The sequence below is a fragment of the Hemiscyllium ocellatum genome, chromosome 5 (assembly GCF_020745735.1).
Source record: "Hemiscyllium ocellatum isolate sHemOce1 chromosome 5, sHemOce1.pat.X.cur, whole genome shotgun sequence".
Classification (NCBI taxonomy): Eukaryota; Metazoa; Chordata; class Chondrichthyes; order Orectolobiformes; family Hemiscylliidae; genus Hemiscyllium; species Hemiscyllium ocellatum.
The window spans coordinates 25348672-25374883 of record NC_083405.1 but is presented as its reverse complement, the minus strand read 5'-3'; the positions used below and the strand labels follow the sequence as shown (position 1 = coordinate 25374883).

The 26212-nt window shown below is 41.5% G+C and overlaps 1 protein-coding gene across 2 annotated transcripts in view; it reads left to right on the top strand.

Annotated features, from left to right (window-relative positions):
- osbpl3b (oxysterol binding protein-like 3b) overlaps positions 1-11608 on the top strand; it is a 222673-nt gene extending 211065 nt beyond the window's left edge. For both annotated transcript variants that reach the window (XM_060824591.1, XM_060824590.1), the window contains one exon: positions 8037-11608. In XM_060824591.1, coding sequence (XP_060680574.1) covers positions 8037-8142 — 106 coding nt within the window. In that variant the 3' untranslated portion in view covers positions 8143-11608. The remainder of the gene's footprint in view (positions 1-8036) is intronic.
- Positions 11609-26212: the final 14604 nt, after the last annotated feature.

Below are 26212 nucleotides of genomic sequence, written 5' to 3'. Positions count from 1 at the left end.
AGGGCACCTCTATTTTGAAACAGAGCTTCTATATCTAGGTTCACATCCTCTGTGTCTATCCTGTCAAACTTCCAGAAAATCTTGTGATTCACCAAGACCATTTCTCATTTGTCTAAACTCCAGTGAGTGTATAGGATTAATTTGCTCAACCTGTCTTAGGAAACTGTTTCAACACCTTTCCAGAACTACCTCCAGGTGTTGGAGGCATGTACTTTAATCCATAATGGAAGAGCCAAAAAACATTCTCTTAGTGTGGTCTCAGCAATGCTCTGTGTGCTTCTAACAAAACTCTCTATTCCTCTACAGTAAAGGTCGACATTCCATTTGCCTTTCTCTTCACTGCTTCTCCATTGTGATGTATGAGCACCACCAGAATACTCAGTGTGGAAGCATTTTGCAGTCTCTCTCCGTTACAATAATATTTCAGTTTTTTTGTTGTTCTCTGCAAACTGGATAGCATCCTGTTTTCCCCATTGCAATATATTGCCAAACTTTCACCAATTCATTTAACATAACTATACAGCCCTTTACAGACACTTCCTCATAGCTTGCTTGCCTTTCTATCTTTGTATCATCAGCAAACTTAGAGCACAGAACATTACAGCACAGTACAGGCCCTTCGGCCCTCGATGTTGCGCTGACCGTTAGCTACAATACAAACTGTTCCTCCTTCCATGTCATTAATGTAGATTGAAAATAGTTCAGTGCCAGCACTAATCTTGATGGTATGCTACTAGTTGGTTTGCCAACTTGAAAATGATAATTATCTTGATTCTCTGTTTGCTGGGATTTAGTCAGTCCTCTGTCTCCGCTAATATACTGTATTAATTTTATCACAATGAGCTGCTGTTACCTTAGCTAGTAGCTTTTCATGTAACACCTTATTGTCTGTCTTTTGGAAATCCCGATACACTGCTTCTGCTGGTTTCGCTTTACCCACCCTGCTTGTTCCATCATTGAAGAATTGTACTAAATTTATCAAATATGATTTCACTTCATTAAAATCACGTTGATTCTACATGATGGTTTTATGATTTTCTAAATGTGCTGCCGCTACTGAGTCATAGAGATGTACGGCACGGAAACAGACCCTTCGGTCCAACCTGTCCATGCCGACCAGATACCCCAACCCAATCTAGTCCCACCTGCCAGCACCCGGACCATATCCCTCCAAATCCTTCCTATTCATTTACCCATCCAAATGCCTCTTAAATGCAATTGTACCAGCCTCCACCACTTCCTCTGGCAGCTCATTGCATACACGTACCACCCTCTGTGTGAAAAAGTTCTCTTTTATATCTTTCCCCTCTCATCCTAAACCTATGTCCTCTAGTTCTGGACTCCCCGATCCCAGGGAAAAGACTTTGTCTATTTATCCTATCCATGCCCCTCATAATTTTGTAAACCTCTATAAGGTCACCCCTCAGCCTCTGACGTTCCAGGGAAAACAGCCCCAGCCTGTTCAGCCTCTCCCTATTGCTCAAATCCTCCAACCCTGGCAACATCCTTGTAAATCTTTTCTGAACCCTTTCAAGTTTCACAACATCTTCCCAATAGGAAGGAGACCAGAATTGTGGGCGGCACGGTGGCACAGTGGTTAGCATTGCTGCCTCACAGCGCCAGATACCCGGGTTCAATTCCCACCTCAGGCGACTCTCTGTGTGGAGTTTGCTCATTCTCCTCATGTCTGCGTGGATTTCCTCCGGGTGCTCCGGTTTCCTCCCACAATCCAAAAAAAATGTGCAGGTTAGGTGAATTGGCCATGCTAAATTGCCCCGTCATGTTAGGGGAATTAGTTTGGGTGGGTTATGCTTCGGCAGGTCAGTGTGGACTTGTTGGGTCGAAGGGCCTGTTTCCACACTGTAAGTAATCTAAATAACCTGCACACAATATTCCAACAGTGGCCTAAACAATGTCCTGTACAGCCGCAACATGACCTCCCAACCCCTGTACTCAATACTCTGACCAATAAAGGAAAGCATACCAAATATCATCTTCATTATCCTATCTACCTGTGACTCCACTTTCAAGGAGCTATGAACCTGCACTCCAAGGTCACTTTGTTCACCAACACTCCCTAGGACCTTACCATTAAGTGTATAAGTCCTGCTAAGATTTGCTTTCCCAAAATGCCGCACCTCGCATTTATCTGAATTAAACTCCATCTGCCACTTCTCAGCCCATTGGTCCATCTGGTCCAGATCCTGTTGTAATCTGAAGTAACCCTCTTCGCTGTCCACTACACCTCCAATTTTGGTATCATCTGCAAACTTAATAACTGTACCTCTTATGCTCGCATCCAAATTATTTATGTAAATGACAAAAGGTAGAGGATCCAGCACCGATCTTTGTGGCACTCCACTGGTTACAGGCCTCCAGTCTGAAAAACAACCCTCCATTACCACCCTCTGTCTTCCACCTTAGAGCCACTTCTGTATCCAAATGGCTAGTTCTCCCTGTATTCCATGAGATCTAACCTTGCTAATCAGTCTCCCGTGGGGAACCTTGTCAAACGGCTTACTAAAGTCCATATAGATCACATCTACTGCTCTGCCCTCATCAGTCTTCTTTGTTACTTCTTCAAAAAACTCAATCAAGTTTGAGAGACATGATTTCCCATGCACAAAGCCATGTTGACTATCCCTAATCAGTCCTTGCCTTTCCAAATACATGTACATCCTGTCCCTCAGGAATCCCTCCAACAATTTGCCCACCACCGAGGTCAGGCTCACCAGCCTATAGTTCCCTGGCTTGTCTTTACCGCCTTTCTTAAACAGTGGCACCACATTTGCCAACCTCCAGTCTTCCGGCACCTCACCTGTGACCATCGATGATACAAATATCTCAGCAAAGGCCCCAGCAATCACTTCTGTAGCTTCCCACAGAGTTCTCGGGTACACCTGATCAGGTCCTGGGGATTTATCCACCTTTAACTGTTTCAAGACATCCAGCACTTCCTCCTCTGTAATCTGGACATTTTGCAAGATGTCACCATCTATTTCCCTACATTTCTATTACTTCCTTAGAAATGGTTTGCACCATCTTCCTAATGACACATGACGGGCTAACTGACATTTGGCTTTTTGTTTCTGTTCCCCTTCTTTCTGAAATAAAGATTAATATTTGCAGTTCGCCAATCGTCTGGGACCATTCCAGAATCTAGGGAATTTCAGAAAAATCCAGCCATGACGAATCCAGTGTTTCTGCAGCCTCTTCTTTCAGACTTTGGGATGCTAGCCATTAGGTCCAGGGGACTTGTCAGCCTTTAGTCCCATTTCTAATCTTAGTACTACATCCTCCAGTGGTGGCGACTGCTCAAAGCTCCCCCCTCCATTTTGCCCCCAATAGTTCTTTACTGTACTCACAGTTCTTTGAGTGTTGTGTACTACAAAGCGAAATGCAAAATACTTTACATATCTAGATGAATAGTGAATGTTCCACTATGTTCTTGTCTGAACATTGTGGATAGTAAGAGACATTCATAGTTCAAGGGGAAACTACTACTCATAGAATACTGTGTACCTACAAAAGCAGGACAGGTACTGCATTGATATTGATGCTCCAGTAAAATGTCTGGTCATAGAGATGTACAGCATGGAAACAGACCCTTCAGTCCAACCCATCCATGCCGACCAGATATCCCAACCCAATCTAGTCCCCATCTGCCAGCACCTGGCCCATATAGCTCCAAACCCTTCCTATTCATATACCCGTCCAGATGCCTTTTAAATGTTGCAATTGTACCAGCCTCCAACACTTCCTCTGGCAGCTCATTCCATACACGTACCACCCTCTGCATGAAAACGTTGCCGCTTAGGTCCCTTTTATATCTTTTCCCCCCTCACCCTAAATCTATACCCTCTAGTTCTGGACTCCTCAACCCCAGGGAAAAGATTTTGTCTATTTATCCTATCCATGCCCTTCATGATTTTATACACTTCTATAAGGTCACCCCTCAGCCTCCGATGCTCCACAGTAAACAGCCCCAGCTTGTTCAGCCTCTCCCTCGAGTTTTTTTTTATTAGATTACTTACAGTGTGGAAACAGGCCCGTCGGCCCAACAAGTCCACACCGACCTGCCGAAGCGCAACCCACCCATACCCCTACATTTACCCCTTACCTAACACTACGGGCAATTTAGCATGGCCAATTCACCTGACCCGCACATCTTTGGACTGTGGGAGGAAACTGGAGCACCCGGAGGAAACCCACGCAGACACAGGGAGAACGTGCAAACTCCACACAGTCAGTCACCTGAGGCGGGAATTGAACCCAGGTCTCTGGCGCTGTGAGGCAGCAGTGCTAACCACTGTGCCACCGTGCCGCCCATCCTCCAACCCTGGAAACATCCTTGTAAATCTTTTCTGAACACTTTCAAGTTTCGCAACATCTTTCTGATAGGAAGGAGACCAGAATTGCACGCAATATTCCAACAGTGGCCTAACCAATATCCTGTACAGCCGCATCATGACCTCCCAACTCCTGTGCTCAATACTGTGACCAATAAAGGAAAGCATACCAAACACCTTCTTCATTTAGTGAGTTTTGAGAAGATTTGTAACTCAGATTGAGGTTTTGGACGTAGGTATGCTAGCTGAGCTGGAAGGTTCATTTTCAGACATTTCGTCACCGCACGAGGTAACATCTTCAGTGAGCCCCGAGACGCAGCACTGCTGATGATTCCTGCTTTCTATTTATATGTTTGGGTTTCTTTTGGTTGGTGGTGTCATTTCCTGTAGAGAACAGGAAATGATATCACCACAGGAAACGACACCACCAACCCAAAGAAACCCAAACATATAAACAGAAAGCAGGAATCATCAGCAGTGCTTCGTCTGGAGGCTCACTGAAGATGTTACCTAGTACGGTGATGAAACGCCTGAAAATGAACCTTCCAGCTCAGTGAGCAAACCTACATCAGCCTTCTTCACTATCCTACCTACCTGCAACTCCACTTTCAAGGAGCTATGAACCTGCACTCCAAGATCTCTTTGTTCTGCAACACTCGCTAGGACCTTACCATTAAGTGTATAAGTCCTGCTAAGATTTGCTTTCCCAAAGTAGTCACTGGTGAACCCCAGGATTCTGGTAGATGAAGATAGAATGGTGTGATTGAAAATTTGGAGGGTGGATGCAGGGTTCGTTCTTATTGGTCATGATTATTACCTGGCAGGTATTGTGGCATGGATATTATTTGCCATGTATCAGTCTAAGCAAAGTCTTTGTGTAGGCTGCTTTGTTACCTACTTGTTGTATATGGATCTAAACACTAAAATAATTTGTGAAGAACTTTATCTTATGACAAACAAGGGACTTGATAATGCGAGTATGTGTGTGTGGAGAAACAGATTGGGAAACAGATTTTGGAAAGGTGCAGAAGCCACAGGGTAGTAGTCATGGGCGACTTCAACTTCCCAAATATTGATTGGAAGCTCTTTAGATCAAGTAGATTGGACGGGGCGGTGTTTGTGCAGTGTGTCCAGGAAGCTTGTCTAACTCAGTATGTAGATTATCCGACCAAACTTTCACCTTGGTTATGGAGAGGGATAGGTGCGTGCAACAGGGTAGGTTTTACAATTAGGGGAAGGGTAAATACGATGCTGCAAGACAGGATCTGAGGAGCATAAGTTGGGAGCATAGGCTGTCAGGGAAGGATGTCATTGGAATGTGGAACTTTTTCAAGGAATAGATACGATGTGTCCTTGATATGTATGTACCTGTCAGGCAGGAAAGAGATGGTTGTGTGAGGGAATCTGGTTGATGAGGAGGTTGAATGTCTTGTAAAGAGGAAGAAGGAGGCTTACATAAGGTTGAGGAAACAAGGTTCAGACAGGGCAGTGGAGGGATACAGGATAGCCAGGAGGGAGCTGAAGAAAGGGATTATGGGAGCTAAGAGAGGGCATGAAAAATCTTTGGCGGGTAGGATCACTGATAACCCCAAGGGCTTTTATGTGTATGTGAAAAACATGAGAATGACGAAAACGAGGGTAAGTCCGATCAAGGACAGTCGTGGGAGACTGTGAATTGAGTCAGAAGAGATAGGAGAGGTCTTGAATGAGTACTTTTCTTCAGTATTTACAAATGAGAGGGACCGTATTGTTGAAGAGGAGAGTATGAAACAGACTGGTAAGCTAGAGGAGATACTTGTTAGGAAGGAAGATGTGTTGGGCATTTTGAAAAACTTGAGGATAGAGAAGTCCCCTGGGCCTGACGGGATATATCCTAGGATTATGTGGGAAGCAAGAGAGGAAATTGCAGAGCCGTTGGCAATGATCTTTTCATCTTCACTGTCAACGGGGCTGGTACCAGGGACTGGAGAGTGGTGAATGTTGTGCCCCTGTCCAAAAAAGGGAATAGGGTTAATCCCAGGAATTACACGCCAGTTAGACTTACTTCGGTGGTAGGCAAAGTAATGGAAAGGGTACAGAGGAATAGGATTTATGAGTATCTGGAAAGACACTGCTTGATTAGGGACAGCCAGCACGGATTTGTGAGGGGTAAGTCTTGCCTTACAAGTCTTATTGAATTCTTTGAGGAGGTGACCAAGCATGTGGATGAGGGTAGAGCAGTGGATGTAGTGTACATGGATTTTAGTAAGGCATTTGATAAGGTTCCCCATGGTAGGCTTATGCAGAAAGTCAGGAGGCATGGGATAGTGGGAAATTTGGCCAGTTGGATAGAGAACTGGCTAACTGGTCGAAGTCAGATTGGAGCCCAGTTACAAGTGGAGTTCCGCAGTGATCAGTTCTGGGTCCTCTGCTGTTTGTAATGTTTATTAATGACTTGGAAGAGGGAGTCGAAGGGTGGGTCAGTAAATTTGCAGATGATACGAAGATTTGTGGAGTTGTGGAGAGTGAGGAGGGCTGTTGTCGGCTGCAAAGGGACTTAGATGTGATGCAGAGCTGGGCTGAGGAGTAGCAGATGGAGTTCAACCCTGCCAAGTGTGAGGTTGTCCATTTTGGAAGTATAAATAAGAATGCGGAATACAGGGTTAACGGTAGAATTCTTAGTAAGGTGGAAGAGCAGAGGGATCTTGGGGTCTATGTTCATAGCTCTTTGAAAGTTACCACTCAGGTGGATAGAGCTTGTAAGAAGGCCTATGGTGTATTAGCGTTCATTAGCAGAGGGATTGAATTCAAAAGTCGTGAGGTGATGTTGCAGCTGTACAGGACCCTGGTAAGGCCACATTTGGAGTACTGTGTGCAGTTCTGGTCGCCTCATTTTAGGAAAGATGTGGAAGCTTTGGAGAGGGTGCAGAGGAGATTTACCAAGATGTTGCCTGGAATGGAGAATAGGTCATACGAGGATAGGTTGAGAGTGCTCGGCCTTTTCTCATTAGAACGGTGAAGGATGAGGGGTGACTTGATAGAAGTTTATAAGATGATCAGGGGAATAGATAGAGTAGACAGTCAGAGACCTTTTCCCCAGGTACAACAGAGTGTTACAAGGGGACATAAATTTAAGGTGAAGGGTGGAAGGTATGGGGGGATGTCAGGGGTAGGTTCTTTACCCAGAGAGTGGTGGGGGAATGGAATGTGCTGCCTGTGGGAGTGGCAGAGTCAGAATCATTGGTGATCTTTAAGCGGCAATTGGATAGGTACATGGATAGGTGCTTAAGCTAGGACAAATGTTCGGCACAACATCGTGGGCCGAAGGGCCTGTTCTGTGCTGTATTGTTCTGTGCTGTATTGTTCTATATGTATATATTATGGATAATGAAAAAGGATTGGAAATTGTGATCTGTACCTTTTGTGTTGCTGATCACCTGGATCATCTCATGATGCAGTTTGCTGTTCCAAATCTACCCTCATTCTGTTCCACTTTTATGTGGTAATGTTACAACGCGTGACCTCTCTGTTCATTTTCTTGATGGTTACCCATCATTACCAGATTTATTGAAGTCTGCTTTTGTACCTTAATAGGATTTGAAGGTGTGGTTATTAGTTTAAGTCCATTTCAGGCCACTATTCCCCAAGAATGTATTTCTGTGCACTGTTCACTTGCAACATTTCAGAAGGCAATTCAATATTTTACAGACCATCTTGTGAAGGTGAAAAGGAAATGTGGGTGAGCACTGGAACCTACTGGGAACTTCGGAAGGATCCAGGCTTCGACAAGCTTGACAGCCCGATACTTTGGTGACATTGTAACACTTTGTTTCATTCTATGTTTCATGGGTATTGTCATTTATTTATTACTAATATATCTGTACCATCTTCACTTGGTAATCTTCAAATATGTGGTCATTTCTCTATTTATTCATTCTACATTTGGAAAGGTATTAAAACTTAGCTCTGACTGATTTGATGCCTTAACAAACTGCAGAATCTAAAACTTGTGCAATCTTTGCTTCAAATATAACTTTAAGCAGTGCAGAATTTGATTATTTACAAGATACATAGCACAAACAGTAGGTGCATAATATATAAATATTTATTGCTTGCAAAGCGAATGAACAAATGTCCCTCTATAAACTAGTATCTCAACATGTTATTGTGGTGTTCCTTTTATTAAGGCACGTAGCATGCTTCCAATACTGAATTTATTCCAAGCAAAGTACAGAATCATTGAATGGCAATGGCATGCATCCAAGGTACATTGATAGTCAGATGTATTTACATAATGTACCTGCTTTGAAAATAGAACACTCTAAGATCCTTCAAATAAAACATTCCTACGATGAAAAATTGTCATGAAGATCATGAACCTTCTGCTACATTCAGACCAATGCTGACATCAGCACAAAACTACATTTAAAGCATTTTTTTCCCTGGTCTTTCTGCTTGTTTCCTTCCCTGTCCTCACCAATTCGGGAAAAAAATGTACCGGAGCTTGTGGAAGAATGTTGAAAAACCAAAAGAGAGCTTGATGCAAGTGATTTTAACCCTTGCCTAGTAACTGGAAACAGATTCAAAATTTGCACTGATGTCTATTTTAACCCAACAAAATCTTGTCAATGCGTGGAAATACATTTTTAAACTTATCTAATTAAGATGCGCTGAATGCACACCCAGTTTAAGGAAGGTCAATGGTCCATGAATGCAGAGGTGTAAATGTTGGATTTTTTTTTTCACAAATTTTCCTGTGTCTACTACAGCTCAGTTGGTAGTGCCCTCATCTCTGAGCTGCATGATTCTATGTTAAGGTTCATGCTTTGAATGCACAACACCAAAGGCTGACACTCCATAGTGTTGCTGAGGGAGTACTACATTGTCATTCAGCTTAAATATTATAACTAAGGCTCCATGTGCCCGTACAAGTGGATGTAAAAGGTCCCATGGCACTATTTTGCAGAAGAGCAGGAGTGTTACTTCTTCTGTCCAGACCTATTACTCAATCAACATTCTTAAAACATTGTTAGCCACATGCACACTTTAAAAAATGTTGGTGGAGTTTGGTTATTAATCTACGAGACAACCTAAGAAGAAGCACTTAAATTTGTAGATACTTCTGCTTGATCACAGTTGCTAATATGTTGATATACAACTGATCCTGTATCAAATATAAACTTGTCTGTTACAGCACATAAAGTAGGCCCTGGAAAGCTGTTGATGGGTTTTACCATTCTGAAAATGTGCAGGATTTTTTTTTGTACACATTCTACCTCTTTCAAGAAAGCAAATAATTTTATCTTGTCAGGCTCTTAATGCTGCACGTGAATCCCCTTTTGCCTTAACTAACTCACTCTTCGAGAAAACTGTGGCCTTTTTGATATGATGACAGGACAATCCTCAAACCACAAGCTTATCAGAAGGGGAAACTATTTCCTTCTATTTTGACTTCCTGTTTTGTCAGCTGTGAATTGACCTGCAATTTATCATCAGCAAGATTGTAACAATGGTAATGCGCATGAGTTGCTGGCAAGATGTGTACTCTACTTGGGGCTAATCTGTTTTACTTCACTGAGCCTGCTTTCGTTTCTCTTTCCCACTTCTCAAAGACAGAATGATAGTTATGTGGTAACTTTGTGTAAAATGCCATCTAGTGGCAGGTCTCTCTCATGTAAAATGAGCTAGTGATTCTATGGGAGGTATGCAACATTTAAGTCAAAAACTACAATATTGGATTTAAAGTAATGGAATGCAAATTTTATTTGCGGTATAATTGAGTTATAGTGCCATTAAAATGTAACATCTTTTCAAAAATATAGCAGTTTACAATGTGTTGAATGAGTTGAAATGTACGATTGAAGTGATACTTTGAGTGCATTCGTGCAAACAACTTGTGTAGTTTTTTAATGTTTACATATGATGCTGCTTTTCTCCATTTTATGTTGTTGAATCATTTATAAGATAGGAAATGATTTTCTAACTGATCAATATTGCTTCATAGCGCTGTACAGCACAATAACTTTGATAAAACCACAATTTGGCAATTTCCACCATTCTCTGATTGCCTGTCAAAGGATTGTTTTAAAGCTTCATTACAGGAGAATTCAGAATGTTGATGTAAGTGCCTAGAATTAACTGTTCCAGGTAGCTAGTTTTAGTGTTTTTGATGAGTCCATTTGTTGTCATGAGTAACCCTGCAATTTGTCATAACAAATAATCACCTGGAAGGGCACAATTTAATGTGAGTATTCAGTTAGGGGATTACCCTTCTCATTCCACTTCACTACTTAAATAGTTTAATTCTTTAAATAGGATTAGTACTTCTAAACACACTGTCATTTTCTAAGCAACATTAATTGTCAGTTTGTGTCGCCTGAAATCAGTGCATAAATATGAATTATGATGGCCAGCCAAGACATTGGATGACCACCTCCAAATATTGTACTTTTTATGGTTTTAAATCGTTTCTTGCACTATACTGCATTTCCAAAATGTGAAGATTAGTTACTTGTTCCCAGTCTTGCACTACTTACTAAACACCATCTGTTGGTTCCTTGCTTTTTATTTTGTTTATCCTCCCCTCCTAAATCCTGCCTTATACTTCCCTGTCAGGAACACGCAAATTAGAACTCAAACTAATTTTTCATATTTTCAGTACTGATATTGGATGAGAATCGTTTTTGTTCTAAACTTAATTCCATCTAAAAAGGAACACATTCAGTTTCTCTCAGCAATGCAGAGTTTAATGGCCCTCTTGCATTCACATTTCAGAAAGTTGAAATTTTACTGCGCTGCAGTTTAATTTACTGATGGAGGATATCAGCAGCTTATTGCCAGACCGCACTTTTTCCTCGGTTTTTAAACTGACTCTTATTTAGTAGTTACTCTTGCTGCTCACTCAAGTGATCTCAAGATTGTGTTACAGAATTTATCCTCTGAAAGGTAACAAAGGCTTAGGTCCGAACTGCTTATAACTCCCATTTCAAATTCTGCAAACCATTAATATAAAATATTGCTCACCTTAAGGAGATATTTACACTTTTTGTTTACAATTTGTATGCCAACATTTATTATTCAGATGTTCTAAGCACCAAAAAAAGTCTGAAGCTTGTAGGAGGTGGGAGAGGAGTTGTGTACACTGATTCCATTTGAAGGAACTAAAATGCAGAAACTGATTTGTAGATTTAATTCATTATGCTTTTGTAAGGGGAAGATGGCTACAATTCAGTATATATTCTGTATCTAAGTTATTAAAAAATAAACTGGTTTTACTGGAATATGATCTCATGTGTTCTGTATGAATGAGACTTTTGTGTATCATGCTCTTAAATGGGGTGTAATTTGTTAACTTGATACATTAAAATGCAAAAGCTTTAAATGCTCCAACATGAGCATTATTTGTATGCTATATCCCCCGGAATAGCCTGTAGCGATGACCTATGCATATATTACGAAGTTAACAGAGACAAGCTAATTGTTTTACAAAAGTTATATCACTGTAGTTTTGAACTGGTATTTCTACAATTCAGCCATCCTGATTGATTAGTGGGAAAGACCAGCAAGATTAAGAGGTCAAAAGAAATGACAGTGGGAGTTAGCCATTTGGCCCATCTTATCTGTGGTTAAAAACAATGACTGCAGATGCTGGAAACCAGATTCTGGATTAGTGGTGCTGGAAGAGCAGTTCAGGCAGCATCCAAGGAGCAGTAAAATCGACGTTTCGGGCAAAAGCCCTTCTTATGTGTCTCTTACGGCCTTAGCTTCACTTTCCTGACTGGACCACACAATACTTTGAAGTGGTTTACTGCCACCTTTAGAGCTAAACTGGACCAGAGTATTTTCTTGATAAATTCTGTCTGCTAAGTTCAAATTGAATAATTCTACAAATATCTGTGTTTGTAAGATGTGGATTAACATTGTACAGGAGAAGAAGCTGCCTGAGAATGCCTGAGAGATGTTTCATGTGAAGAGGGCTTAACTATGCCATAATGTCCAGATATTTTAAGGATCTGAGATTCTTTCTTTAGAAAATACATGTCCCCACATAAGGAAGAGTACAAGATAGTAGAGTTTATTTCAGTTGTAACAGAAAAACTTAAGATGATTTGCTCAATTTATTAACAGGAATTAATAAGCAATACACTTTAAGTGCATAAGACAATGGCTGTGCTAACAACTATCAAAACGTATAATACAGACTCTAATAGAATCCAATTTGGCATTTTTTAGAACCACTACAAAATATATAAAGACACTTAAGCATATTTAAGAATAATATATCTAATAGAATATTCATTAATATTTAAAGCAAGTTTTACCATAAAGCCCTGAGCAAGTAAGGTATCGACTCCCTGTGGGAGGAAATACCTTTTGAGAACCATTAGCTGAAAATTTGTCAGACTTCTGAAATTTCAGGAAAAGGCCTTGTACCTTTTGATATTATTTTAACTTCTCACATTTTGCAAATGTTGGTGTAACCCTGTGAATAGACTCCTCCCACTTGCATTCATTACTGCATCATTTAAAATCATTCCTGAATTATTTGCTGAGACTGTCTTTATGAAATGGTGAGCTTTCATCTCGTCAATTCATTGGTGGCGTTTTACGCCCCTTTCATCTCTCTCTTAATTTTTTCAGTCTTTAAAAACCCTTTGTTAAAGGTTTGACAGTGAAGATGTTTCATTTTTTTGAATTTTTTTTTTACTCTCATTTTTTTCAATTACTTGTTAAAAGCCTAAGTAAAAATGTTTCATTTCTTTGTGGTTGTTGTCTAATGCTTGTTCTTTACAATATTAATGTGATACGGATTGTTGTCATTCTTATCAGTTGTATTGTTCCAGTATTTCTCCTGTAATTACCATTCTACTATCATTCCCAGTTGTGATGTTGCTGTGCATCTTTGCTGGCCTCCTTTTTGGTCTACATCTTTTTGTTGTCTATGCTGAGCACTAATTTAGTTATTTAGTTTTTAAAATTTTGCCTCCATATCCATTTTTAGGTATATTTTCTTGAGCTATAATTGAACTTCCACGGTTAACTCCTAAATTAGATTAGATTCCCTACAGTGTGGAAACAGGCCCTTCGGCCCAACCAGTCCACACTGACCCTCCGAAGAGTAAGCCACCCAGACCCATTTCCCCTCTGACTAATGACCTAACACTATGGGCAATTTAGCATGGCCAATTCACCTGACCTGCACATCTTTGGACTGTGGGTGGAAACTGGAGCACCCGGACGAAACCCACGCAGACACGGGGAGAATGTGCAAACTCCACACAGGCATTCGCCAGAGGTTGGAATCAAACCTGGGACCCTGGTCCTGTGAGGCAGCAGTGCTAACCACTGAGCCATCATGTCGCCCTAAATGAATCTTTTAAAAATGTTTTTAAACTCCTATTTGTGTTTGACCTAATTCATTGGACTTATCAGTCAAGCCTTGATTTCTAACCAGATTTTGTTAGAACTTTACACCCTTGTATATCAAAATACTGTTTAACTCAGGCTTGAACATATTCAATGACCTAGTCTCCACTGCAACTGGGGTAGACTAACAAATGTCGAGTCATTGAGATGTGCAGCACAGAAACAGACCCTTCAGCGTAACTCGTACACGCTGACCAGATATCCTAAATACATCTAATTTCATTTGCCAGCAGTTGGCCCATATCCCTCTATATGCTTTCTATTCATATACCCATCCAAATGCCTTTTAAATGGTGCAATTGTACCAGTCTCTGCTACTTCATCCCGTAGCTCATTCCATGCATGCACCACCCTATGTGTGAAAAAGTTGCCCCTTCTGTCCCGTTTATGTCTTTCCCCTCTCGTCCTAAACCTATGCCCTCTAGTTCTGGACTCCTTACACCAGGAAAAGACCTTGTCTATTTATCCGATCCAGCCCCTCATGATTTTATAAACCTCTATAAGGTCACCCCTCAGCCTCCAATGCTCCAGAGAAATAACTTTTAAACTTCCAAAATAAGAGATAAAAGCCATTTTCCATTAAAAGTTGGTAGCCAGGAGACAAAAGTTAGGATTTGATAAACTAGCAAAACAGGTTGCACACTGCTATTTTCCCTATGTTCTGATTCCCATGCAGCTGATAAGCTCCTAGTTGTACTTTTATTGCTACTTGTTCATATACCCCAAACTAGAGTCATAGAGATGTACAGCTTGGAAACAGACCCTTCTGTCTAACTTGTCCATGCCAACCAGATATCCTAACCTAATCTAGTCCCACTTGCCAGCACTTGGCCCATATCCCTCTAAACCCTTCCTATTTATATACCAATCTAGATGCCTTTTAAATTGTAATTGTACCAGCCTCCATTGGCAGCTTATTCCTTATATGCATCACCCTTTGTGTGAAGAAGGTGCCCCTTAGGTCTCTTTTATATCTTTCCCCTCTCACAGTGAACCTATGCCCTCTAATTCTGGACTCCCCCCACCCCAGGGAAAAGGCCTTGTCTATTTAACCTATCCATGCTCCTCATAATTTTATAAAACTCTATAAGGTCACCCCTCAGCCTCCGATGCTCCAGGAAAAATAGCCCCAGCCTATTCAGCCTCTCCCTATAGCTCAAACCCTCCAGCCATGGCAACATCCTTGTAAATATTTTTTGAACCCTCTTCAAGTTTCACAACATCCTTCCTATAGCAGAGGGACAAGAATTGCATGCAGTATCCCAAAAGTGGCCTAACCAATATCCTGCAGAGTCGCAACATGACCATCCAATTCCTATGCTCAATGCACTGATCAATAAAGGCAAGCATATCAAACACCTTCACTATTCTATCTACCTGCGACTCCACTTTCAACCTGGGAGAGGAATTTTAAATGGGATGTTCCTTATTTTGAAACAGTGCTCCCTATTTCTAGATTTTCTATGAAATGAACCATTTCTTCATAATCTTGAATATTTTAATAATATCTCTCATATTTTCCTGAACTTCAATGGGCTTTCGCTTAATCTTTCTTCATAAGACAACCTCTATATCCCAGGAATAAGCCTAGTGAACCTTCTCTGAACATCCAATACATATACCTCTCCTTAAGGAGGCCAAAAGTGTATGCAGCCGCCTGGATGTAGTCTCACTAAAGCCCTGCACAGTTTAGCAAGGCCTCCCTATGTTTACACCTTGCAAAAAGACCAATATTTCATTGGGCCATATCTACTTCTGTACTTGCATGCTAACATTTTTTGATGAAAAGAGTTGTACTGGGGATGAGCAGAAAGATTTATGGAAGGCAGAACATTGGCAATAGGGTCAACCACAAGCAAAAGGAACTGGAAAATTAACGTGAACAGAAAGATTGCTAAGCACAAAAATAATTATTCCGGAAAAACTATTATTTAATGGGAACCTGAGAGCAAAGAAATAGCATCTAAGAAGAGTATTTACATGGTTTTAAGTAAATCCATTTTTAAAATTTGTAGCAGCCTGCAACTACTCAAATAAAATAAAAACCATTAAGAAGGAAAGCCAGAAATACAAGCACAGCAACTGATAGCTTTCCTTCAAGCAGAGAGAGAGAGAGAGACAGAGTAAAGATTTTGATAATCTGGCAAAAGTTAGGAGTATCTGGGAAGTATTCAAGTTTCTAAAGAATCATGTAGTTATAGTAAAGTTGTTAAAATTAAAATTGTAAAAGTTTAACTCTTACCTTTGTTGTCTTCAAATAAGGTTGTGACCTGGTTCACCTACTGCTGGCTCATGTTGTGTCATCTTTTCCCTAATTCCTGCAAAGGTACCTGGGTAAATTAATTTCATGTATGCTGTCAAAGAATCCACAAGGACATAGAGGCATCCTGTTCCAGACATCATGCATTCAGGTTTCGGATGAGCCCCAAGATTAATAAAGCTTTAATTAACAATTTTGTAAACTTTCTAGGTTCTGAGAGGTTCCTGAGGAGTGGAGAGAAGCTCACTTCACTTGTTTAAAAAGTGATAAGGCACAACTGGAATTTTTAAGTCCAATTTAACTCCCAGCAGTTAGCTCACTGGAGTACTTGTCAGAACTCTGGTAGCTGTGAACCGCTGGCCCACGTTTAAATGCTGCCAGTCAGCTGCTTGCCAGTTTTGGGCAGGAGGCTACATCTGGCTGACAGAGGATCCGACTGACATTGCTTTTCATGGTACTTGCTAGCAGCAACAGATAATTTCCAGGTTAACAGACTAACTCAGTGCCATCACAGTTCAATGTATGCCAGAGTGCAGTTATTTTTAATCAACCTACTGTGATTTGTTATGACACTGAGTGGAAGGTGGAATTAACCCATATCTTCTAGTTCAGAGGGAGAAACACCACAGCAGCACCACCACTGCTTCTCCATAGTACATGTATTCCCAGGCTGGCTCATGTCAGAATACAGAGCTGAGTCTACTTAGTTTCTACGAGAGATGGTTTTCAGACTAGTGTGGCCACAATCTCTCTTGTATTTGTGGTGGTATGCATTCAGACATCCAGCTAAACACAGCCAGTAATCTTGGGCATAGCTGTATATGATTTTCCCATTTCTTAGGAGCCAGTTATGAGCGCTCTCATTTCCAACTTACACGCTGGAAGTTCTCAGTCAACAAATCACATTTTCTGAGTATATTATTCTAATAGAATTATTTTCTTGATTTTTATTTTTCCAGGACTGGTATAAGCAGTTGAATTTTGTGTTCATGGTGGACTAACACTTGATAGCTGTGTCAACACAGGAAACCAACATATTACCTCCAATTTTCCAACTAACAGTTATGGTTGGCATGAATTCCCTGATCATGGATGTAGATTCAGAAAATTTAGTCGCAAGGTGAAAATTTTATTTCTTGCAGCACAGAGGCTACAGTTTTTCACCTGTATAAAAATGATTGACTTTATTACTGCTTCTCCAACTGAGCATATCGTCCATGTCTTGTCAAACTGTGGACTCAATTATTCATATGTTCACTGCCTCACTTCTGATCCTCCATCCTCTAAACCTTGGTTTATCTAAACTCCTTGTGCCCAATCCTGCACCAGTTCTCTCTTGTCTGTCACAATCATTTATGCTGATTGGCGTTTTTAGCTTCTTGGATAGTGATCGGTTTCAGATTTGCGTGAAGCCGCCACATGCTTCAGTGAGGCCAGCATTGACAGAAAAGGCTGAGATCGCCTCATGTGAGAGCTGTAGATTCTGTTTTTCAAGATGATCATTGCTGTTCGTGCTTGGAGATCCATCTCAGAGCTTACATACACATATGATGCTGCTCAAACATCTTACCTTTTGATTGTGAAACCCAGATCTTGTGGGTACCCAATGCTCAGCCTGAACAGCTCCCCCTGCCAGGTTCTCTATGAATTAGTACAAGCTCAGTAACATTAGGCCAGAGTTTGACTGGCAAAAAGAACAGCATGGGGAGAATTTATTGTGTGCTTCCACCAGTAAAGCTCGTGCAGCCTACACATAACAGATTGCCTGAAGTCGTTGGACAGTTAGTGCTGTGGGAGTTTGCTAAATAGCATCTTGTCTATTGTCTTTCAACCAGGTTGCTGCAATTGGCCTTTATTTGCCATTAAATTTACACCTAAAAGTAAAGTTTACAAATGTACCTCCTTTTAATTGCTAATGACATTTTAATGGCTGCCAGCAGTCTCTGTAACACAAGGTGAACACTTAAAATTATGGTCTTACATTTCATTTGGAAGTAAGTTAAGATTTTTAAAATGTTTTTTTAAATGTCTTTCTCATAATCCCTTCTTTTCCTTTTTTTTCTGATTTAACACTGAATTTACCCAGACTGTTTCACGCCCCCCCCCCCCCCCAATTATTTCTCCATCCCCAAATCATGTTGGTTAACGATGTACACTGTCATTCAGCAGATTCCAATTTCCTGTTGTCTTTGCTCTGCCATTAACAGCTCAAGCTTCCAGCAATCTACAGGGCACAATGTTTGGGCTAAAGGTGTACAGAACACAGTCTGACCACATTTGTTTAAACTCTTTGGAAATGCTGATGAACTGGAGTATTGCAATGTTACATACCCATTCAAGAACTAGAGAACGTAAGCCTCTTATCTCCAGGACAGTCAGTCATTAGTGATAGGAAAACCGCTCTCAGAGTAATGTCAATGACAAAATTAGTTCTTACTTACAGAAGCTTAGTTTGATAAAGAAGCCATGTTTGTGTGGAGCTGCAGATGCATATAGCCTGAATCTAGGTGGGAGCAGTTTCTCGCTGGAGTAGCAGACAGGAAATGAAACCCCATTAATTTCAGAGTTGTCACAGAAGTTAAAGTACGCTGACATCAATTTACCTGTCTTTGTAAAACCAAGTTAACAAAAAATATAGGACAGGTCATTGTAATTAACAAGAATGATTATTTATTACAAATGAACAGATTCTAGTTCCAGGGAAATAATTATGAACTGTGTACTATAACTATTTAAAATCTAATCCCCTTAGAACTCCCCATATATACACAGACAAAAGAAAACACTGGGGTTCTAGGTGGAGGAGAAAACTCCTGGGAAGTTAGTTCTATGGCTTCTGTCCAAGGTTCACTGATATTATCAATTTTGCTTGTTGGGACATGGTCTTAAATCTCTCTTGTTTTACTTACCTGCAGGAGGCACACAGCAAAGTGCACACATAAGCACCAACCTAAAACAACTGGTGGCTTTCTTCAAACTTAGGGTTTTCTTTTTTAGCTGCAGGAAGAGTCGTATACTCCAAAGACTTCTGTCCACATTGTTCACACCCACTAGCTGTTCAGCTACCTAGGAGCCAATCACATAATTATTGGCAGGCTATTGGCTTTTGTAATCGAGACATGGTTAGCTATTTGTTGCCAGCCAAAATCTCACTTTGTACACAACCCCTAATGTAACCAGCCTCCCAAACTGGTTGAACAAAGCATCCATGTGCACATCACTTACAATGAGTTTCAGTAGCTTGTGATTGTGAGCAGCAGTGAGTAATCATGCAGGGAGGGTAGCTATGTCTTGTACAGCACTATGCTGCATTAACATCAAAGCTATTGCAGATGTCAGCAACGTATATAGTAGGCACTCTATGCAGTTCAAGCAAATAAACCTGTGTGAAAGTCAAAGGGGGAACCATCTTTACTAGGGTGAAAGTGGACTGCAATCAGTCAGTGGAGATCTGCCGTGTTAGTCGAGGAGTTTGTCTTATTCCAGTCCAGGAGGTTGGCCGCGGACACAGACATGGAGCTTATGCAAGTAGTCTGGAAGTAATGGTGTTGCTTGCTGTCATTCAATCCAGTGGGTGGCCCAGTTTTTCCTGCAGTGTGATAAGGGGAAGGATTGAAGCTGATGGAGGTGGATGGAAGAACAGTTAGTGGTGATGCATGAACATGCAAAGTGATGGGGTGTCTCCAGTATGTGAGTAGGAAGCACAGAGGAGCAGGAGAGATTAGTAGTTTAAGAGGATGCCCTGGGTGTGAGCCATTCAATGGCCATGATGCATGTAATAGTGAGAGTGATAGTCCTTGTTGTGAGCTGTGGTGAGATGTACTGCTGTGTTAGACTTAGAGTGAGATTAGCTCTTGAGGACGAAACAGATCATTAACCTATTGTGGTATTACTATGCATCTGCTTTCACTCGGGATTTAGCATTGACCTGTGCTTCAACATCTGTCCTAAATCATTAGGCCTATTGGCATGGCCTCCTTTAGATGGTCAGTTAGAAAAAGACTGCCCCACCTTGTCCACCAGCATCTCCAGATCTCTGTCCTGGAAGTGAGGAGCTAGATTACTTTTCCTCTGGTGTTTCCAGTATTGAGCATTGCGAATTGAGGGGTCATAGAGTGTGGAAGCAGGCCATTCGGCCCATTAAGTCCATACCAACCCTCCAACTGCATCCCACCAAAACGCAACCCCTGCCCTATCCCTATAACCCTTCATTTCCCATGGCTAATCCATGCACATGTTCAGACTGTGGGAGGAAACGGCAGCAATTGGAGGAACCCCCACAGACAAGGGGAGATTGTGTAACCTTCACACAAATGCTCATCCAAGCTGGAGTCAAACTTGGGTCCTTAGCATTGTGAGGCAGCAGAACAAGCCATTGAGCCACCTTGCCAGTACCATCCAGGGTTGTTCCTGATTTGCAGGAGTGGAAAGCAGGTAGGTTTAACATATGGTGCTAGAGGCCTGCAAACTGGGGAGGGCCAGCAGTGGCAAGCATCTGCAGCTCCCCCACCATGTGACTCCCTGAGTATACCTACCCAGCATCTTAATTGAGTAATTTTCTTGTTAATTAGCTGGTAGGATAATGGCATTGCTGATTATGCCAGCACTTCTTGCCCATCCCTAATTGCCCTTGCCTTGAAGATGCTTATGAGGCCTTTGCAGAGTTAGAAAGTGGAAGACCAGTTAGAAAAATCACTCTGGGCCATGGCACCATGAAACTCACTCACTACACTTTTACTATAAATGGGAAAACAGCCCTCACTTTCTATGAGATTTATCTTCCAAGGAACTGTGGCTTTTTGGCCTATCCTTCCCCTGGTGAGAAAGTACTATCCCTGTACCCCAACTGTTTAAAATTAACCATTTTTCGATTACAATCGCATTAATCTTTGATTTCAGCTCTTATTGAGAGTGAAATTGGCCTCCTCCAATTAAATAGTTTTGCTCTGGATGGCACCTTGACTTTTACCATAGTTAATGTAACCTTATGATACCAGCATCACATCTGCTATGAGTTCCCAACTTGACCATGTTCATTGCCCAGATCTAGCAATGCCTCTTTTCTTGTTGGGCTGGAAATGTACAAATCAATAAAATTCTTATGAACACACTTCAGAAACTCTCCTCCCTCTCTTTGCCTTTAGAGCTATTACTATCCCATGATGCTAACTGAAGTCTCCATTAACAGCACTCTGTAAGACTTGCATCTTCCTTTCATCTGAATGAAAATTTGTTGCTCTACACTACCATCTAGTGGTGACATGTACAATACATTCAGTAGTGCAATGACACCTTTAGTATTTCTCAACTTCAACCAATCCACCAGTGACCTCTCCAACCCTTGACCTATCCAGAACATTCAATATCTATCTCTCTCCAGAACTCAATTGATCTCCTTAACGGACTGCAGCTGTTCCAGAAGGTTGCTCACTAACACCTTCTCAAGGTCAATTAAAGATGAGCTGTAAATAAAGTCATAGAGATGTACTGAAATAACCCTTTGGTCGAACTTGTCCACGCTGACCAGATACCCCAACCCAATCTAGTCCCACCTGTCAACACCTGGCCCATATCCCTTCAAACCTACCTATTCATATACCCATCCAGGTGCCTTTTAAATGTTGCAATTGTACCAGCCTCCACCACCTCCTTTGGCAGCACACACCACCCTCTGCATGAAAAAGCTGCCCCTTATCTCTCTTTTATACCTTTCTCCGCTCCCCCTAAACCTATGCCCTCTAGTTCCAGACTCCTCCACCCCAGAGAAGAGACTTTGTCTATTTATCTTATCCATGTCCCTCATGATTTTATAAACCTCTATATGGTCACCCCTCGGCCTCTCCCCAGGGAAAATAGCCCCAGCCTGTTCAGCCTCTCCCTATAGCTCAAATCCTCTAAACCTGGCAACATCCTTGTAAATCTTTTTTTGAACCCTTTCAAATTTCACAACATCCTTCTGACAGGAAGGAAACCAGAATTGCATGCAATATTCCAATAGTGGTCTAACCAACGTCCTGTACAGCTGCAACATGACCTCCCAATTCCTATACTCAATACTCTGACCAATAAACGAAAGCATACTAAACACCTTCTTCACTATCCTATCTACCTGTGACTCTGCTTTCAAGGAGCTAGGACCTTACCATTAAGTGTGTAAGTCCTGCTAAGTTTTTCTTTCTTTCCCAAAATGCAGCACCTCATATTTATCTGAATTAATTTCCATCTGCCACTTCTCAGCCCATTGACCCATCTGATCAAGATTCCCGTTGTAATCTTCGCTATCCACTACACCGCCAATTTTGGAAACATCTGCAAAGTTACTAACTTTATCTCATGCTCGCATCCAAATCATTTATATAAATGATGAAAAGTAGTGGACCCAGCACCGATCTTTGTGACACTCCACTGATCACAGGCCACCAGTCTGATAAACAACCCTCCACCACCACCCTCTATGTTCTACCTTTGAGCCAGTTCTGTGTCCAAATGGCTAGTTCTCCCTGTATTCCATGAGAGCTAACCTTGCTAATCAGTCTCCCATGGGGAACCTTGTCGAACGCCTTACTAAAGTGTATATGGATCACGTCCAACGCTCTGTCCTCATCAATCCTCTTGGTTGAGCTTTTTGAAGAAGTAATAAAGTTGTGGCCCAAATGATGCCACACACATCCTGGGAAAGATTCTTATTTGTTGTCATCTCTCTGCTTTGCATTATTTACCTATATTTTCTGGACACTTCAGGCTGACAAGAAACAAAATACTGCAGGGGCTGGAAATCTGAAACAAATATGGAAAATGCTGGAGGAAAAGGCAGAACACAGTTCTTCAGTTCTGAAGAAGAGTCATATCAGACTAGAAACATTAACTCCTGTTTCTGTCTGCACAGATGCTGAACAAGCAGTGGAGTTTTGCTAGCATTCTAGTGTTGGGACAAATTGAGAGTTGAGGAGCCACGCAAATACCCCAATACATTTTGAGGATGTTCCCTGTGAAGATCCTCCAGCACACTCTCACTGGGCAGCCCCATCAACAGAAGTGGGGGTTCAGGACTGGCAGTTAAACATCCAAGGATTTACAACTTATCAAAAAGACAGGGAGGTGGGCGGAGGGGGTGGGGGTTGCCTTGTTAGTTAAGAATGAAATTAAGTCTATGGCACTGAATGACATAGGATCAGATGATGCGGAGTCTGTGCGGGTGGAGTTGAGGAACCACAAAGGTTAAAAAAAAAATGGGAATTATGTACAGATCTCCCAACAGTGGTCAGGACCAAGGGTACAAGGTGTACCAGGAAATAGATAGGGCATGTCAGAGAGGTAAGATCACAGTGATCATGTGGGACTTCAATATGCAGATAGACTGAGTGAATAATGTTGCCAGTGGGTTCAAAGAAGGGGAATTCATGGAATGCTTACAGGATGGCTTTTTGGAACAGCTTGTGATGGAGCCCACAAGGGAGCAGGCTACTTTGGACCTAGTGCTATGTAATGAGCCAGACTTTACAAAAGATCTTAAAGTCAGGGAACACTTAGGAGGCAGCAATCATTATGGAGTTCAATCTGCAGTTTGAAAGAGAGAAGGCAAAATCGGATGTAATGGTGTTATGGTTAAATAAAGGTAATTACAGGGGCATGAGAGAGGAATTGTCGAAAATCGACTGGAAGCAGAGCAGAGTGGAAGAAAGTAGAGCAACAATGGCAGGAATTTCTGGGTGTAATTGAGGATACGGTACAAAGGTTCATCCCAAAGAAAAGAAAGATTACCCGGGGAGGGGTTAGACAGCCATGGCTGACAAAGGAAGTCAGGAAATGTATCAAAGAGAAAGAGAGAGCCTAGAAAGTGGCCCAAGAGCACTGGGAAATCAGAAGATTGCAAAGACTACAAAAACAGAGGATAACAAAGAGAGAAATAAGGAAGGAGAGGATCAAATATGAAGGCATCTCTGGATTAGTGGTGCTGGAAGAGCACAGCAGTTCAAGCAGCATCCAAAGTGCAGCGAAATCGACGTTTCGGGCAAAAGCCCTTCATCAGCAAGGGCTTTCCTGATGAAGGGCTTTTGCCCGAAACGTCGATTTTGCTGCACTTCGGATGCTGCCTGAACTGCTGTGCTCTTCCAGCACCACTAATCCAGAATCTGGTTTCCAGCATCTGCAGTCATTGTTTTTACCTCAAATGTGAAGGCAAGCTAGCCAGTAATATTAGAAATGATAGTAAAAGTTTCTTTCAATACATATGAAACAAACGAGAAGCAAAAGTAGAGATTGGGCCGTTTCAAATTGATGTTGGAAGGCTAGTGATGGGAGATGAGGAACTAGCTGAAGAACTTAATAAATACTGTGTCAGTCTTGACAGTGGAAGACATGAGTAACATTCCAATTAAGGAGAGTCAGGGGGCAGAGTTAAGTGTGGTAGCCATTACAAAAGATAAAGGAATTGAAAAGCTAAAAGCTCTAAAAATTGATAAATCTCCTGGCCCAGATGAGCTACATCCGAGAGTTCCGAGGGAGGTGGCTGAGGAAATAGCAGAGGCACTGACTGTGATCTTTCAAAAATCACTGGAGTCGGGGATAGTCCCAGATAATTAGAAAATCGCTGTTGTAACCCCCTTGTTCAAAGAAGGATCAAAATAAAAGATGGAAAATTATAGGCCAATTAACCTAACCTCAGTTGTAGGTAAAATTCTAGAATCCATTGTTAAGGAGGAGATTTCTAAATTCTTGGAAGTGCAGGGTCGGATTAGAACAAGTCAGCATGGATTTAGTAAGGGGAGGTCGTGCCTGACAAACCTGTTAGAATTCTTTGAAGAGGTAACAAGTAGGTTAGACCAGGGAAACCCAGTGGATGTTATCTACCTAGACTTCAAAAAGGCATTTGATAAGGTGCCTTACGGGAGGCTGCTGAATAAAGTGAGGGCCCATGGTGCTTGAGGTGAGCTACTGGCATAGATTGAGGATTGGCTGTCTGATTTACCTTATCCATGCCCTTCATGATGTTAGAAACCTCAATAAGATCACCCCTCAGCCTCCAACACACCAGAGAAAACAGCCCCAGCTTATTCAGCCTCTTGCTTTAACTCAAATCCTACAACCCTGGCAACATCATTATGTTTCTTATAATTTCATACATCTCCATCATGTCCTCTCTGAATCTCCTGCTCCAAGGAACACAATCTCTTCATAACTAAAACTCTCCAACTCAGTTAACATTCCGGTAAATCTCCTCTGCACTCTCTCCTATTTAGTCACATCCCTCTATAATGTGGATTCCAGAGCTACACGCAGTTCTGTAGTTATGGCCCAGCCAGTTGTTTCCACAGTTCCAATAAAACCACCCTACTCTTAATCTAGTAAAGACAAGAATACTATTTGCCTTCTTAGCCACTTTATCCAGCAGTCCTGATACTTAAAGGAACTGGTCAATGTGTACACCAAGGTCCTTCTGATCTTCCCAGGATCACATCACTCATCATGTATTCACTTGTCTTATTTGTCCTGCTTAAGTGCAGCACTTCACATTCAAAGAATCATTGAAATCATCTATCCAGAATAATTTATCCAGATTGAATTCCATTTGCTATTCATCAATTCTCCTGGAATATAAGGCTATCCCCCTCACTGTTGGTGATGCCCTAAAATTTCATATCATCCGCAAACTTACTGATCAACCCTCCTACATTCCAGTCTAAATTATTTATATGTACCACAAACAGCAAAGGCCCCAACACGGATCCCTGTGGAAACTCATTGGACATAGTTTTCCAGTTACAAAAACACCCCTCAAACATTACCCTCTGCTTCTTGCAACTCGACCAATTGTGGATCCAATTTGCCAAATTCTGTTGGATCCCACGAACTCTTAATTTTGCTATCAGTCTTCCACTTGGATTTCAGCATGACTCTTGATAGGATCCCAACAAGACTACACAAAAAGCATTGCCCTCATCTACAGGGCTGGTCACCTCTTTGCAAAATTCATCAAGTTGGTCAGACATGATCTCCTCTTAATAAACCACGTTGACTGTTCCTGATTAATTCCTGTCTCTCCAAGTGCCAATTAATTCTATCCCTCAGAATTCCTGCTGTGTAATACTTTATATTACTAATTATCTGTGCATACTTGCTCCATCTAATTCCAGCCCATTATCTAATTGACCTACGCTTAATTGAAAAAGTGCCAGAGCCACTGTGGTGATAGTGCCAA